Source organism: Nyctereutes procyonoides, unplaced genomic scaffold, assembly GCF_905146905.1.
Source record: "Nyctereutes procyonoides isolate TBG_1078 unplaced genomic scaffold, NYPRO_anot_genome, whole genome shotgun sequence".
Lineage (NCBI taxonomy): Eukaryota > Metazoa > Chordata > Mammalia > Carnivora > Canidae > Nyctereutes > Nyctereutes procyonoides.
Window position 1 is genome coordinate 52004295 of NW_026575044.1, and position 15164 is coordinate 52019458.

At 54.4% G+C, this 15164-nt stretch overlaps 1 protein-coding gene across 4 annotated transcripts in view; it reads left to right on the forward strand.

Moving 5' to 3' along the window:
* Positions 1-15164, forward strand: part of MYO5B (myosin VB) — a 332476-nt gene that overhangs the window by 299098 nt on the left and 18214 nt on the right. For all 4 annotated transcript variants that reach the window (XM_055324565.1, XM_055324564.1, XM_055324566.1 and 1 more), the window contains 4 exons: positions 3280-3519; positions 4506-4606; positions 14337-14535; positions 14754-14847. In XM_055324565.1, coding sequence (XP_055180540.1) covers positions 3280-3519; positions 4506-4606; positions 14337-14535; positions 14754-14847 — 634 coding nt within the window. The remainder of the gene's footprint in view (positions 1-3279; positions 3520-4505; positions 4607-14336; positions 14536-14753; positions 14848-15164) is intronic.

Consider the following 15164-nt stretch of genomic DNA (forward strand, 5'->3'; position numbering starts at 1 on the left):
ATGGCAAGGGTTTTAGAACTTCTGAGGTGTGAATCCAGCCCTGGGCCCAAATATAACAAAAGACATTCCTCTGACTTCTGTCACTAAGAGTTAGAGGAGTTTGTGAAGCTCTGCACCGGGAACTGGGGCCAGAACCAAATATGTATTTGTTCTGATGTCACCTGCATCTTAACCTATGTGATACGGTTTCACTTACAATAACATGTGGCCAGTGGGGGACGAATCCACTTTCGACAATGATCTAGACCTGCACGGAGAGATGTAAGGCAGAGGGATGTCCCCACCTGCCCAGTGCTGGCTCAGTGAGAGCTGGCGAGGTCACAGGGTGGAAGGCCTCAGGCTCCAGGGCAAGTAGGCCCACATTGACTGCAGTGAGGAGCACCAGGCCCGGGGCCAGGAAGGGTGCACGGAAAAGGGGGCATCGGGGTACTCCTACTGCCTGCTCCCATTCCCGGACACCTGTGCATCCAGTCTGCCGGGCCCGTGTGGTTCCACTTGTGGGACCACAGATAATTCTGGGAACAGCTGCATTGCCCCAGGAGAACAGTCCTGAATCCTGCCTGCGGCTTTTTGAACCACTAGAGCCACAGAAGCGGGTGCCTCATGAGGGCTCTCCTTTCTGAATTATTGACTAGACTTATTTTTCTCATGTGATACTTAAAAGCTTCAAAACTCCACGGGAGAGGGTGGGTGGGTGGGTGGGTGGGTGGTAGGGACCTTCCTCATAGCATTCTTCAGCTGCCGACCCGAGCAAGTCATTAGGCTGATGGTCTAGCCCAGCGGGTCTCCAAGAGGGGTCTAAGGCCAGCATTGCTGCAGATGCACTGGAAATGCAAATTCTCAGCCTTGGCCCAGACCTGCCGTGTCACAGTCTGTTTTTAGTCGCCTTCTCGAGGTTTCTGTTACCCCTTCAACCTTGAGAACCACTGCTCTGGTCTGGGGGCAAAGCACCGCCTCCAGGTCTCCCACCATAAAATCCAGTCAAAAGCTCCCCCTGCATCCAGCTGCCTCCCGGGAGGATGCTGCATGCTGTCCCGCAGGCCATTCCCACAGGCTACGTCTCCTCCTCCAGCGCCAGCATGGGGCTGGCACACACTAGTCCCAAGGTCCTAAAGCTCCATAATGGCTCTGCACCCTGGGGCCAGGGCTCTCAGGTTTCAAGACCCGGTTTCCCCCATTGTCTCCGGTGAAGCCTGACTTCATTTGTGCTCCTTGTCACAGAAGCTGGCCTGGGAGACCCCGCTGTAGAGGCTGGTGCCGTGCTTCTAACTTAGACCCTGACCATGAGGGAGGTGATGAAAATGGGGTGTTTGGGCCAGAAGCCTGGGCAACCTGTATAGTCAGGGGTCCTTCGCTTTCTGGGCAGGGAGGGCGAGAACTTGCTGTGCCCACCCAAAGCATGGACCCTGCCTGCGCAGGAAAGATCTAAGCAGGTGACGAGTCTACACACGGGGCTGCTAGGCTGTCTTCTCTAACCCGACCCTTCCCAAACTGCATTTGACAAACTTGCCCCCCAAGTACAGAGTGAGATGAGGCTCCCTCGGGAGGACCCCTCAATGAGTAGTGATTTTTGCTGAAACTGAATTCCCTGACCGGAATTTTATCAATGGGTGGGATCCTTCCCTAGTGCACAGAGGTGCGGAGGCACAGCGTTGGGGTATTGGGCTGCAGGCTCAGGCGTGTGCCCTGGGGGTAGGCGGGGTGGGGGGGGTGCTCAGGGCCCTCACACCTGCACAGGATGCTCACAGGCTTGAGGAGGGCCAGACTTATGCAGTGGGGTCGGAAGGTGGGACTTCTGGACCGGGCGTGGGGAGCCCGGGGCACTCGTCCCAATAGAACCTCTGAATTCATGTGTGTCTTCTCTGCTCCATCCTCAGTGTCCTTGCTCAGAAAACAAAGACGGTGTTTATTTTTTATTTATTTTTTCCTACTTTTATTTAAATTCAGTTTGCCAATATACAACCCCCAGTGCTCATCTCATCGCGTGAGATTATTTACATGGTCTCCCAGTTCTGTGGTCCTGTGGCTTCTGTGATAAATGTGCAACCAGTCCCCACTTATCCACCTTGTAGGGTGGGGTTTTTTTTTTTTGGGGGGGGGTGGGTGGAGGGTAGATTTTGAATCCCGTATATTGCAAGGCCCTAAGAGCATTATATATAAGATTATCAAACTTTACATGGTCTCTCTTTGTTTTGTTTTTTTGTTTTTTTTTTTTTTTTAATTTTTTATTAATTTTTTATTTATTTATGATAGTCACACACAGAGAGAGAGAGAGAGGCAGAGACACAGGCAGAGGGAGAAGCAGGCTCCATGCACCGGGAGCCCGACGTGGGATTCGATCCCGGGTCTCCAGGATCGCGCCCTGGGCCAAAGGCAGGCGCCAAACTGCTGCGCCACCCAGGGATCCCACATGGTCTCTCTTTGTCAAACACAAAGTTAGATGTCATACCCAGATAACTTAAAATACGTTCTAAAGTTGAATCTCAGGGCTCCTAGGGAGCCCAGTTGGTTGAGCATCTGCTTTTCGCTCAGGTCATGATCTCAGGGTCCAGGGATCAAGCCCTGCACCAGGGGGTAATAAATTTATATAAACTTATCAACTAGTCTGCTGCTTTCTCTCCCTCGACCTCTCCACTCATAAATAAATATAAAAAAAAAAAGTTGGACTTCAATGGTATTTTTGAGTCTGTACGCAGGCAGTTTTTCTCCTGCTGGCACTTGCAGCTGGTGTCTTTCTATGTGACCAGAACAATAAGAGCGTGTTCCTGGCATCCCCCAAAATCTTGGTCCACACAGTGCTCCTTAGAATAGGGGTGGGAGGGGTGCTCTTTAGAGAAGTAAGTTCAGGAAATCCTGCAGTCCTTGTGCTCTCTTGGAAAGTCACAAAGTACATTATGTATTAAGGTTTTAGAAAGTCTGGAGTTAAAATGTGTTGTTTAAAATTAACCTGGCGTTTCCACAGGATGGGTTTCATGGCTGGATACACTTGAAATACGCACACTATTATCGCCTCAGGACTTCGGGGCCTGCTCTCATAGAGGCCTCAAGTGAAGTGCTTCACACCAACAATAGGGCTGTGGGTTCAAATCCAGTTTTAACTATGGGCTTCTTGCCAGCCAGAACTTTTGCTGTTGCTGTTACCCTTACAATGAGAAGGTTGCTCTTAGCTTAATGGGAGGGCAGGGTGGGTTGATTCAGGAGGGTGCGGGGGGAAGGCTCCTGGGGCGAGAACCCCAGGTCCAAGGAGCCATGGAGTGTGCGGCTTGGGCTGTCTTCCAGAGGCAGGAGCTAGAGTCAGAGAACAAGAAGCTGAAGAACGACCTGAACGAGTTGAGGAAAGCTGTGGCCGACCAAGCCACACAGGACAACTCCTCCCACTGCTCCCCAGACGGCTATAGCCTGCTGCTGAACCAGCTCAAGCTGGCCAACGAGGAGCTTGAGGTTCGCAAGGAGGAGGTGCTCATCCTGAGGACACAGATCGTCAGTGCTGACCAGCGCCGACTCACTGGCAGGAGCACGGTAACCACACGGAGCACTGGGCTGCGAGGGGGTGGCACCAGGCAGTAGATGTGCTATTTTATTGATGTATCTTCTTTACCCCCGAGAACCTTAAACCTAAAAGGGTAGCCGCTCTTGCTCTAGGGCCTCCCATAAAGACAAGGCAAGATATTTGCCAGCCTCTCACCATGACCCTTCATGGCAGACTTTACTGGCAAGTTTCTGGAATCTTCTGAAGTTACTCAATATGAATGTGTTCAAAGAGAACAAAGGACAGAATTAGAAACAGGGGCCATGGCCTGAGCAGTCCCTTTGGCCTGGTTTTTCACCCCATGTTTTGTGCCTTGCTGTTTACTTCTATTCTCAGGTAGAGAGTCTTTCCTCTCAGCCCTCCCAGGGTGGCAAGGCCGGCTTAGCATTTGTTCCTAGTGTTTTCACCTTCTGGGACAGATTGGGGAGTGAGAGGGAGGGCACAGAGGCCACCCGGGTCACTCTGGTAATGACCAGGAATGGTGTGGGGGGGATAAGACAGTCATGGGTGTGGGGGATCCATGCTGGGACAGATTATCACCCTGTCCTTCAGATTTGGGGCACTGCCACCTCCAGAGACACTGTCACCGTCCTCTTCCCTCTCACTACCCCACACTTGGGGCCTTTTGCAGCCAAGCCTTGTCATTCTGTGCCTGTGAAAGTCCCCTTCCTGCTTGGGTTTAACTGTTGCTATCTGAGGTCATCCTAGGCCTTTGTTTTTCCCTAAAACCTTGGCAGAAGGTTGTTTTTAAGTAGTCTTGTCCAGCATGGAGCCCAAGGTGGGACTTCAACTCACCACCCTGAGATCAAGACCTGAGTTGCCCTCAAGAATCAAACCCTGAACTGATTGGGCCGCCCAGGGCCCACCCCCACTCCCTCACCTCCTGCAAAAGCTTGTTTCCATATAAAGTCTATCAAGTCCTTTCATGACAGTTGTTGATGTTGCAAGAGTTTAATTTTAATCTGGGACCTTCTAGGAGCCAAGCATTAATGCGAGAACAAGCTGGCCTAACAGTGAAAAGCACGTGGACCAGGAAGATGCCATTGAGGCCTATCATGGGGTCTGCCAGACAAACAGGTAAGCACCATCTGCCAGTAAGTGTGTCTGGAGGAGGTGACGGGAAGGGGTCCGGCCCAGGCTCACGTGTGACGTTTGCTGTCCGACCAGGCCCCTTGCTCAGCATCAGGGGCTCCTTGTGACAGGAGGTAAAAGAAAAGAGGCAGATTCAGTGAATCCACATCCCTAGGAAACCCCTTGTTAGCTTCAGCAGCTCTCCAGTAACACAGCTGGAGCCTCCAGAATGCAGATCTCCCCGGGAGCATTGATGGGCAGCAGGAAGGACAGGTGAGAGTGGCTGGTGTCACTGAGAGGGAAGCCAGACCTGATGAGCCCCATGACCCGGGGCAGGGGTCTGCTGCTGCTCTTTGCTTTACTACTTCCTGTACTCCACACAGCTGGTGGGCCTGGAGCCTAACATTTCAGAGATGGAAGCCAAGCGAGGCGCCCCAGAGGTCGGATGGGAGAATGCAACTACTGTCATATTGGCTACAATGAGGTTTCCCTGGATTTTAGTGAACTGACCACCTCTAGACCCTCAAGGATAAGCTCCCCGGGTTAAGGCGGAAGTGCATGACTGAGGCAGGTGGCAGGGCCTGGGTAAGACCCCTGGCTAGTATGGCAGAGTGCCTGCAGATGTGCACTCTGGAGTCCACATTCTGACCAGCTTATTAGTGGCTCCTTCATAACTGCTCAGTGCCTCAGTTTCCTCCTCTGAACTGGGGACTGTCCCAGCAGTGCACCGTCCAGGTGGGTTAGTCCGTGTGATGCACTTAGAATGCTGACTGCCGTTACTGATATTGTTGCCTCTCTGGCCCTGTGGGTCCTCATAAGAGCAGCACCTCCCCTGAACGTGATCCTCAGTCACTAAGCATTTGTGCAGCATTGCCACAAACCACAAGCACATCCAGAAGATGTCAGGAGGTGGTGCTGGGAGGGCAGCATGACATTGGCAAGAACGGCACAGAGTGACGTTGCAAACTTAGTGCTGTGGTTTCTAGGTCTCCCAAGCTGGCCCCTGCTTCTGCAGATAGGGAAACTGAGGCCCAGAAGGGGTGAGCTACTCTGGCACACAGCCCACCCAAAACTGAGTGGAAGTAGGATCCAGAAAGCCTGGCTCCCAGGCAGGGCTGCTTCCAGCGTGCTGTGTAGGTAATCAGAAGATGACGGCATCTACTCACCAGGAGGAGAGTTTCTGTCCCTGAAATGAAGGCGAGCCTCTCAGGGCTGACACTGGAATCGAGGTTTAGTCATTTAAGATGATCCTGGGTAAAGAAATGTGTCGAATAAGAAAAACAAAACAAAACACGGGTAATACTGGAAATTAAGAAAAGAAATAAAAAGGGACAGAAACAAGCTGGACCCTGATGAGGGACAGTGGGTGTGAAGATCTTTTTGGTTTTTTAAACCGTGACTGTTCTCGGCATTCAGCTCCTTTTTTATTCCCCCAAATGGTTGTGAGGGGTCCAGTCCCAGGGGCTGCTTACGCTTACCCTGGATTTGTCTTCCTTTGCAGCAGTAATCATAATGCTGATAAAATAAAAATCACTTTTTTTTTTTTTTTGGCTGGGTACAGTATACTGTATTGATGGTACATGACAAGGTAGGGCTCCCCAAGCCCCTCCCCTTCCTCGGGGTCTAGGATGTAAATTGGAGGTCAGGATATTCTCAGTGTGTTGGGGGATTAAGTTGGGGCAGGGATTCCCCAGCAGCTGAGGGCCTCTCTCTTCCTCTTGTTCTTGCTGGGGCTGGTGGTCCAGGAGGCTCTTACTCCTTGGAGGCCATGTGGACCATGAGGTCCACCACCCAGTTGCTGTAGCCAAATTCATTGTCATACCAGGAAATGAGCTTGACGAAGTGGTCATTGAGGGCAATGCCAGCCCCGGCGTCGAAGGTGGAAGAGTGGGTGTCACTCTTGAAGTCACAGGAGACAACCTGGTCCTCAGTGTAGCCCAGGATGCCCTTGAGGGGGCCCTCCGATGCCTGCTTCACTACTTTCTTGATGTTGTCATATTTGGCAGCTTTCTCCAGGTGGCAGGTCAGATCCACAACTGACACATTGGGGGTGGGGACACAGAAGGCCATGCCAGTGAGCTTCCCGTTCAGCTCAGGGATGACCTTGCCCACAGCCTTGGTGGCGACAGTGGAAGCAGGGCTGATGTTCTGGGCAGCCCCTCGGCCGTCACGCCACAGCTTCCCAGAGGGGCCGTCCACGGTCTTCTGGGTGGCAGTGATGGCATGGACTGTGGTCATGAAGCCCTCCATGATGCCGAAGTGGTCATGGATGACTTTGGCTAGAGGAGCCAAGCAGTTGGTGGTGCAGGAGGCATTGCTGACAATCTTGAGGGAGTTCTCATACTTCTCGTGGTTCATGCCCATCACAAATGTGGGGGCATCAGCAGAAGGAGCAGAGATGATGACCCTCTTGGCCCCGCCCTTCAAGTGAGCCCCAGCCTTCTCCATGGTGGTGAAGACCCCAGTGGACTCCACAACATACTGAGCACCAGCATCACCATTTGATGTTGGCAGGATCTCACTCCTGGAAGATGGAGATGGACTTCCCATTGATGACAGGTTTCCCGTTCTCAGCCTTGACTGTGCCGTGGAATTTGCCATGGGTAGAATCATATTGGAACATGCACACATGTAGTTGAGATCAATGAAGGGATCATTGATGGCGACAATATCCACTTTGCCAGAGTTAAAAGCAGCCCTAGTGACCAGGCGCCCAATACGGACAAATCCGTTCACTCCAACCTTCACCATCGTGTCTCGGGGACGCGGCTGGCACTGCACCAGAAGATGCGGCTGTCTGTCGAATGGGGAGGAGCAGAGAGCCAAAAATCACTTTTCTTACATCTTAATATAATTGCATTCCCAGCAAGCCTGGGGCACAACAGGGGACTCCTAGCCCAAGACACCCAGTTAAGTACATAAGGAGCTTCGGGCAGAAGCCTGAAGAATGGGTTCGTAGCACCTATCACACCTGGAGAGCAACCTGAGCTGACCCCACCCGACCCTTGTGGGTTTGTGCGTCTCCTGTCTGGGTAGTCCCAGAAGTGAGGGAGGACAGCGGGGGCCAGGCAGGCCAGGAGATCAGGAAATGATTCCTGGTGCCCCTCATGGCACATGGCAGCGAGGCCATCTGTGACCCGGTCAGCCTCTGTGCTAAAGCCCCCTGAACGCCCAGCTATCTCCCCTTTCCTGTGATTTCCCTATAATAGAGAATGTTCTGGTGAGAACAGAAGGTGTAGGATGCAGACATAATTTGGGGTCGGAGGGGTTGCAAAAAAATCTATCCTCTCCCTAGGAGAAGCTTACACTCATGCACTGGGTTTTGCTTACATTTCTGGAGGCTTCTCCCCACACCCAGTCACAGCCCTTCTGAGAGTCCTTGGTTTCCCAGTTTGGAATTTCTTTTGCTGCTAACTTCCAGAGTTTATAGAGTTCTGTTCAATCTTTATAAGGGCGTCTCTTCTTTTGTTTTCAAGTTTGGGAAGAGAAGCCAGTGTTGAGGGTCTGTTCTGGCAGCAACCACAGGAATGTGGATGGCTCTCCTGCTTCCAGAAAGTATTCATACTTGGGAACTAAGGGAATTGAGCAAAATTATTACCATTTTACTTATGGCTTATGGCCCAAATCAAGGGAGGGCTGGTCCTTGCCTCAGAGATAGGCTGCTGTACACAGAGCGGAGTGTCTGGAGGGTTTGTTGGGGTTGAAGGGTGGGGAAGTGGGCTAGCAGGAGGGGCCAACCTCACCTCCAGGTGTGTACTCATCACAGAGCTAGGTAGGAGCAGGATGTGGTGAGGGCTCGGGTCTAGCTCTGGGAACAGTGCTCTTGTGGCCGCTGGCCATTTCCACTCAAGTCTGTTGAGTTCCAAACTCAGAGTGCATTATTGGACCTTTGTTTGGGTCCCAGGAAAACTTGCAGTCCCTCCTACCCAGAAGGTTCCGGGAAACAACAGGCCTTTGGCATAAAAGGTTGCCTTGCCTGTCGCTTCCTGGGCTTAGACAGGTACACCTGGGGTCATTCCAGTGGGCCTGCATGGGACTGTGCAGATCCTGCATAACCAGAAAGGGGTGTGTGTGTGGATTTCTTAGGTTTGGAGGTTGTGGCCTATTTGGCTCTGAGGGCCCACTGCTGTGGGATGGCCTGCTCAGAACCACAGAGGTTGGGGGGTGAGCCTCATTCTCCCCAGCTCCCTTCTCTTGAGCCCTCACTGTTCCTGTTCCCAGCTGGAAACTCTTGGCTCATTTCTATGAGGCAATCATTCCCTAGTAACATTCCCAAAATGCAGCAGGGCCCAAGCCATCGGCACAATTCTGCCTGCTGTAAACCGTAGCTTAGCCTGGTGTATCCACAGACCATTCACCATCTTGTGGCCAAGCCAGTAATTTCAGACATTCCTCTTGCTCGCGATCTCCTGTCTTTTTAGAGACTGGGAGCTGACCATGTTCTCGCTCCAAGGAATCTTGCCTGTTTCTGTCCACAGAGTGGCAGGTCCTTGAGGCAGGACAGAGGCATGGTAGTTGGGTCACAGCTGCCATCCTAATGTTACCTGCGGAAGGAAAGCAGGTGGTACCAGAGGCCCTTCCTGCTGCACAATTTCTACACTGAATCAGGTTACGTGATTACTGATCTAGAGGGAACCCCAGGCAAGTCAGCTGAGTACTTTCATATTCACACACGAAGAAACAGGTCCAGGATGTATAGATGCTGGCCACGACCTGCTACAGGTGCTGGCCACGACCTACGCATCCTGGACCTGTTTTGGGGTGCCTGGTGTCACTGCCTTCTGCAGTCAGAGACTTTACCTGCTGCTAACTCGGTGCTGATTCGGGTGTATCTGTGTGTCTTTGGGGATGTGGCTCAGTGCGGTGATGTGTACACAGGAGATTCTCCAGGAGGGTTTGTGGATTTGCTCATTGACCTCGTGGGCTTTATTTTTTTTAAACTTCCCATAAACTGTCATTTGGGGTTTTCCTTCTCTTGCCACTATGTGGGGCTCCCTTCTAGGCCTTCACCCCTAATGGCACAAGCCAGCGAGAGGGAGAGTCTCTGTGGTAGGATCGGTCCCCTTTCATCCAGGAACGAAGGCTGGACCTAGAGCCTGATGGCTGACTCCCCCCCTCCCCCCCCCACACACACACCCCAGCACTGTGGGGTGTCTGGGCTGCATGGTCTTGGGTGCTTCGTGCAGAATGCCTGACGGGTTACAGGATTAGGAATTCCAAGGGAACATCCCTATGAACAGGGATCAAAGCTGACCACCTGGCGGTGAGTCAGCCAGACACCTGCCCCCAAGAGGCTGAGGGATGGGCCTCGGACTGCCATCCAGAGGACTGTGGGAATGTGGTAACCCTCCAAGAGGGCCGGCAGCCAGCCCTCCTTGGTCTGGAGGGCCAGCTGATATGGGCAGGGGGGAGGCCAGGTACAGGGGCCCCATGGGTTCCAGTCCCGGGGCCATGTCAGGCAGGCCCTCCCATCCTGGGGTCTCCTTACATGTGGCAAACAAGGTGAGTGGATGATCCTGCATGACTGTTCAACGGTATCCCCCTCCCACCCAGAAGGAATCCCTCCCAATGGTGCCCGTTTGTGCTAAAGGACTAGCTCCCGAAAGGCCCCTAGTTAAATGTGTTAATGGCCGAGGAGGGAAAGGTGCTAGGCCACCAGCACCCCCTAGACCCTGCCCAGGTCACCTTTAGGTTTGTTGGGACCCAGGGAGCACACAGTGGGGGTAGGTGCTATGTGCGGGAGGCCATCTCCGGGAAGGCCCAGCCTTGGCAAGGGCCCCAGACATTTGGGGGCCAGAGTTCTAAGTGGGAGAGGTCCCCAGGACACACTTAATGGCAGTGGAACCCCTTGCAGCCCAGCTGGACAGAGTGGAAGACAGGTACAGACACCAGAGTAGCCCCAGGAGCATTCCCTCCCTTGGGCTTTCCAGGGTGTGACCCCATAGCCAAGTGCCCGGCTTTGTACAAGCAGCAGCTATGTGAGCCCTGCAAGACGTAGGCCCCCCTTCCTTGGCTGAGCTCCAGGAAGGTAAAATGGGGAACTCTACCCCCGGGCCTCACAAAATCCATGGGGAGCAGTACAGGGGCTTCTGGGGGGCCTGGGAGTTGGGCGGTGTTGCTGGTCTGTGACATCACCGGCCACTCTCCCATGGTTCCTGTCAGGACAGCTGGGATCCAGCCTGTAGGAAGAGGATACCCGGGGTAGAGAGGGGGAGCGGGCACCTTGGCAAGTCTGAGGAGGCTGCCTAGTACCCCATCCTGCTGGCCTCTGAGGATCTCCTGTGGGCCCAGGGCCGTGGAGGGGGGCACATGTGGATGGGGGAGCATAGGACGGGCCACTCCCCTCCTGGAGCTGCTCTCCTGGCTTTGGGCAGACCCTGGGCCACTGGGGAGGCCAAAGAATCTGCAAGAAGGCACCTGGCCATCCACTGCCCAGGTTGGGTAGATAGGAGGGATACAGCCCGGTCCTGGCAGGCCAGAGAGTTCGGCGGGCTTCCTGTGTGGCAGTTCCAGTTAACAGTCTCTTCATGGACGACTGTAGTGAAGTCTGCAGGTGAGGTTAGCTAATGCCTTCATCGTGGTGTTAGAGGGAACGGCATCGCATCGGCATCGGCATTGAGGAGCAGACGGTGCGCGGCTGCCTCCCACCCCCACCCCCCAACCTTGCCCCTCGGCTGCTCCCCAGGAGGCTCTGCAGCCTGCACCGGCACCGCCTCCCTCCCCACCCTGAGTGCACCTCTGATTCTCCCTTTCCATTTCTGAGTCCTCCTGTGGGGGGCAGGCAGGGGAGAGAGCCCCTGTGAGAGCACACAAGCCCCCTTCTGGGACCTGAGCTGGGGGAGGGACATCCTTAGGTGCTCTGGTGCTGGTGACAGTGAAGAACGAAGGGAAGCCGGGGGGAGTTCCTGAGCTTTTCCTTCTGTTTGTTTCCAAACCTCAGCCAGAACAGCCTCAGTTTCTTGGACGTTGAGCCTCCCTGTCTCCCCTCTATACCATGTGCCCTGTTTCTTTATTTCTAGCAAGACTGAGGATTGGGGATAATTGAATGAAGACTGAGAGCTCAACTTGGCCTACCAAGGCCTAAAACAAGTCGCCAGGTCAAATCTGCCTCTTGCCTGTGCCTTCTGCGTCCGCTCTGCATGCTCATGTCTATGCTTGACTGTCCACAGGCGTGCAGGCCAGGGCACAACTCATAGGGGTGCTGCTGCACTGCCCTCAGGGCACCCGGCCAGCGCCATGTGTCCATGCTGTGGGGACAAGGTTGGGAGGCTGCTTGTTGGGGTCCAGGCAGTAGCCCTCGATGGGCCAGGATACATATGCTCACAGGATTTAAAGAATATGCTGCTTCGGGGGAGGATCCACAACTTGAATCTGGTTCTATTCGATTCCAGCATCTGCATCCGTGAGCCACTGGCCTGCAGCCGTGGGTGAGACGTGTAGAGGGGAGGCTGGACATGGGTGACATACACTGGGGCCCACAGTGACTGCTGGCTTGTAGCTCTTGGGGTTGTGTTTGAGCCTCCCAGCAGCAGGGGGTATGGTGGCCCCCAGGCTCATTTCCCAGAAGAGGAAGGGGGGTGGAGTTGCTGGCCCAGCTCCCTCAGCCTGGTGGGTGGGAACCCGATGCCCTCAAGCTCTGCCTCTGAAGCTTTGCCTGCTAATGACCTACCGGAGGTCCCTTTGTAGCAACAAGAATCGGTTGTTGAGAAAAGTCCAGATCGGCTGGTGCTTGAGGCCATGTGTCTCCTGGCCCTGGGTGCAGCGTGACCCCACTGCCTGTGAGCAGGGCAACCTCTGGTCTAACAGGGATCAGAGTGGGGCCTGCCTCAGGGGTCATCACAAGGAGTAGGGTTAATGCAGGTATGTTGTCTGGCTGGCACATGGTAAGCACAGAGTCATTGTCAGCTCACGGTGGTCATGGCAGGTGTTATTCACTGAGCTCTGTCCCACCAAGAAGTCTGTTTTATTGGGGTGAGGGGGATCTACATGTCAAGCCAGGTGCTTCCTTATGGCTCCCTAGTAGCCGAATCGATTTTTTTTTTTTTAAATAAGCAAATGTGCAACATGAACAGAACTGAAACCGCAGACCTAGGCATCGGGAGACCCAGCTTCTAGAACCAGCTCTGTCGCTGCTGTGGCCTCAGAGCTCTAGCCCTCAGGGGGTGTCTCACCTTGTGCTGGGGCAGGTATCTTGTACCTTGTCCAGGGCCCTGGGCTAAGCCCCCTAATGACACTCTGTGTGCAGAGCAAGACAGCGCCAGGCATGAACTCGCATGGCACGAATCAGGAGCTGCATCTTCAGGGCGAATCCCTAGAGCCCGGGCTGTCTGCTCCCTGGGTAGGTTCGTGACTCAGTGGTGATGCCCTTGGTGTGTTGTCGCCAGGGTTGGATGCTCCCGAAGTACTGCGAGTCCTCTAGGATGCCGATTTAGTTACAGAACCCTTGGCCATGATCCTCACGTTATTAGTGCTTTCACCCGATGCTGCTGCCTGTGGCGAGCAGGTCAGTCAGTCACGTCTCCATTTCCCCATGTGTGTGAACCTGCTGAGAAGCCCCTGGGAGCCAGGCATTGCATTCAGTGCCCCTGGGGGCTGACGGAGCTCTGGGAGGCCTGGGCGTGTCCGTGGAGGACCAGATGGCAGACGCTCCCCATCTCTTGCTCCCTCAAGACTTGCTCCTTCCCCTCTTTTGGCCCAACTATTGGAACTGTAAAATTAAAAAATAAAAAAATAAATAAAAAGGCCTCTTTGTCTCCCTGCCTCCCGGGCACCTGGGAGCTCTTAGGGGCGCTTCTGAGGCGCTTCCAGGTTTCTACCTCTGCTAGACTCTGGTCAGCATCCTTGCATCCCTGAAAGAAACCGCAGGGAATGTTCCACCGTGGGGATCGTGTCCACGGTGTCCGACCTCCCTTTCGTCCAGAACCCCCTACCTACCCTTCATGTGACCGTGTATTGCCTGGAATCAGAGAGTCTACCCCAGAACCCGAGAAGCCAGCACCTCGTTCACATTAGAACTTCCTGAGGACGAGGCGGTGGCTGCTTAGGAAGCTTCCCCCATCCCTGGCCTCCTCATAAGGCAGATGGAGCAGGTGTCCCCCAGAGCTGCCTGGGGGCTTGACCCAGAATCCTCCGGGACTTCTCTCTGACCTTCCCCAGGTCTCCTCAAGGTCTTTTCGCTTCTGGCCCCAACACCAGCTGATTGCAAACCTTCTCCCCAGATCATTTGCAAAGAGGCTGAGTGTCTGTTTTGACTTGAAAAAAAAATCGTCTATTTATGGCCACAGATAAAGCGGAGGTGGTGGTGAAGATGAGGAGGAAGGGGCTAAAGCTTGCAGATGCTCTACTACAGGGACGCCGGCGGTGCAGGAGTGCAGTGCGCTAGGGTTCTGTCCTAACGAGGACATTCCTGTGAGGTTTGGGCAGATATGGGTACTTGTATGTAAGTGATGCCGTGAGATATTTCTGTGGCTGGCATGTTGGCACAGAAACTGTCTCCCAATCCCAGGCCAATCGCCTGCAGCTGGCAAGGAATGGGGAGCACGGGGAGGGGGTGTCAAGGATGGGGCCTCAGCCCAGGGTGCGCAAGTTCCCATTCCCAGAGAGGTCAGGCTGGCCTGCTGGCCAATCCACCCCTCGCGTCCTTCCCCTGTTGGTCTGTGTGGTCTGTGCTGCCACCATGTGCTTGGCATTGCCTGCTGTGCGCCCGTGTGCCTCACCCACCCTGCAACTTGCACAGGTTGCTGGAGGCGCAACTGCAGGCACAGGGCCGCGAGCACGAGGCAGAGGTGGAGGCACTTCGGGCCCAGGTGGAAGCCCTGAAGGAGGACCTGGACAGGCAGCAGCAGACCTTCTGCCAGACCCTGCTGCTGTCTCCGGAGGCCCAGCTGGAGTTCGGGGTCCGCCAGGAGCTGACGCGGCTCACCAACGACAACCTGGTGAGCGCCCTGTCCGAGGGCCACACCCTGAGAGCTGTGGGGCCGCCCTGGCCTTTCGCTTAGGGGGGCGAGGTTGGGGTCCTTGGCCATACAGCGGAACAGAGATTCCAGAACCTCCCTTCCCCCACCATCAGCAAGGGTCTGTGGCTCCCAAGAACCTGCCCCGCCCTCCAGGGCATGGTTGGGCCTGTCCTAACGCTGCTGCCTTTGGATTTTAGGACCTCAAAGAACTGGTCGAAAAGCTGGAAAAGAATGAGAGGAAGCTTAAAAAACAGCTGAAGATTTACATGAAGAAAGTCCAGGACCTGGAAGGTGGGGCATACGTGTGTGTGTGTGTGTGTGTGTGTGTGTGTGTGTGTGTGTGTGTGTGTGAGAGAGAGAGAGAGAGAGAGAGAGAGAGAGAGAGAGAGAGAGAGAGATATGAAGCATGCATGGTGGCTCAGTCCCAAGCAAGACCACCTGCCTCCCTCTGCACACCCTTCCTGCCTCACCCATTGTCTGGGCTGGGCCTGTCCAGCTGTGGGATAGACCAAACTGGACCCACCAGCTCACATGTTCTCAGTTGGCCAGAATCGGGACACAGACCCAGCAGGGGCTCGGATGCTTCCTCTGAGACGCGGCCTTGTGGC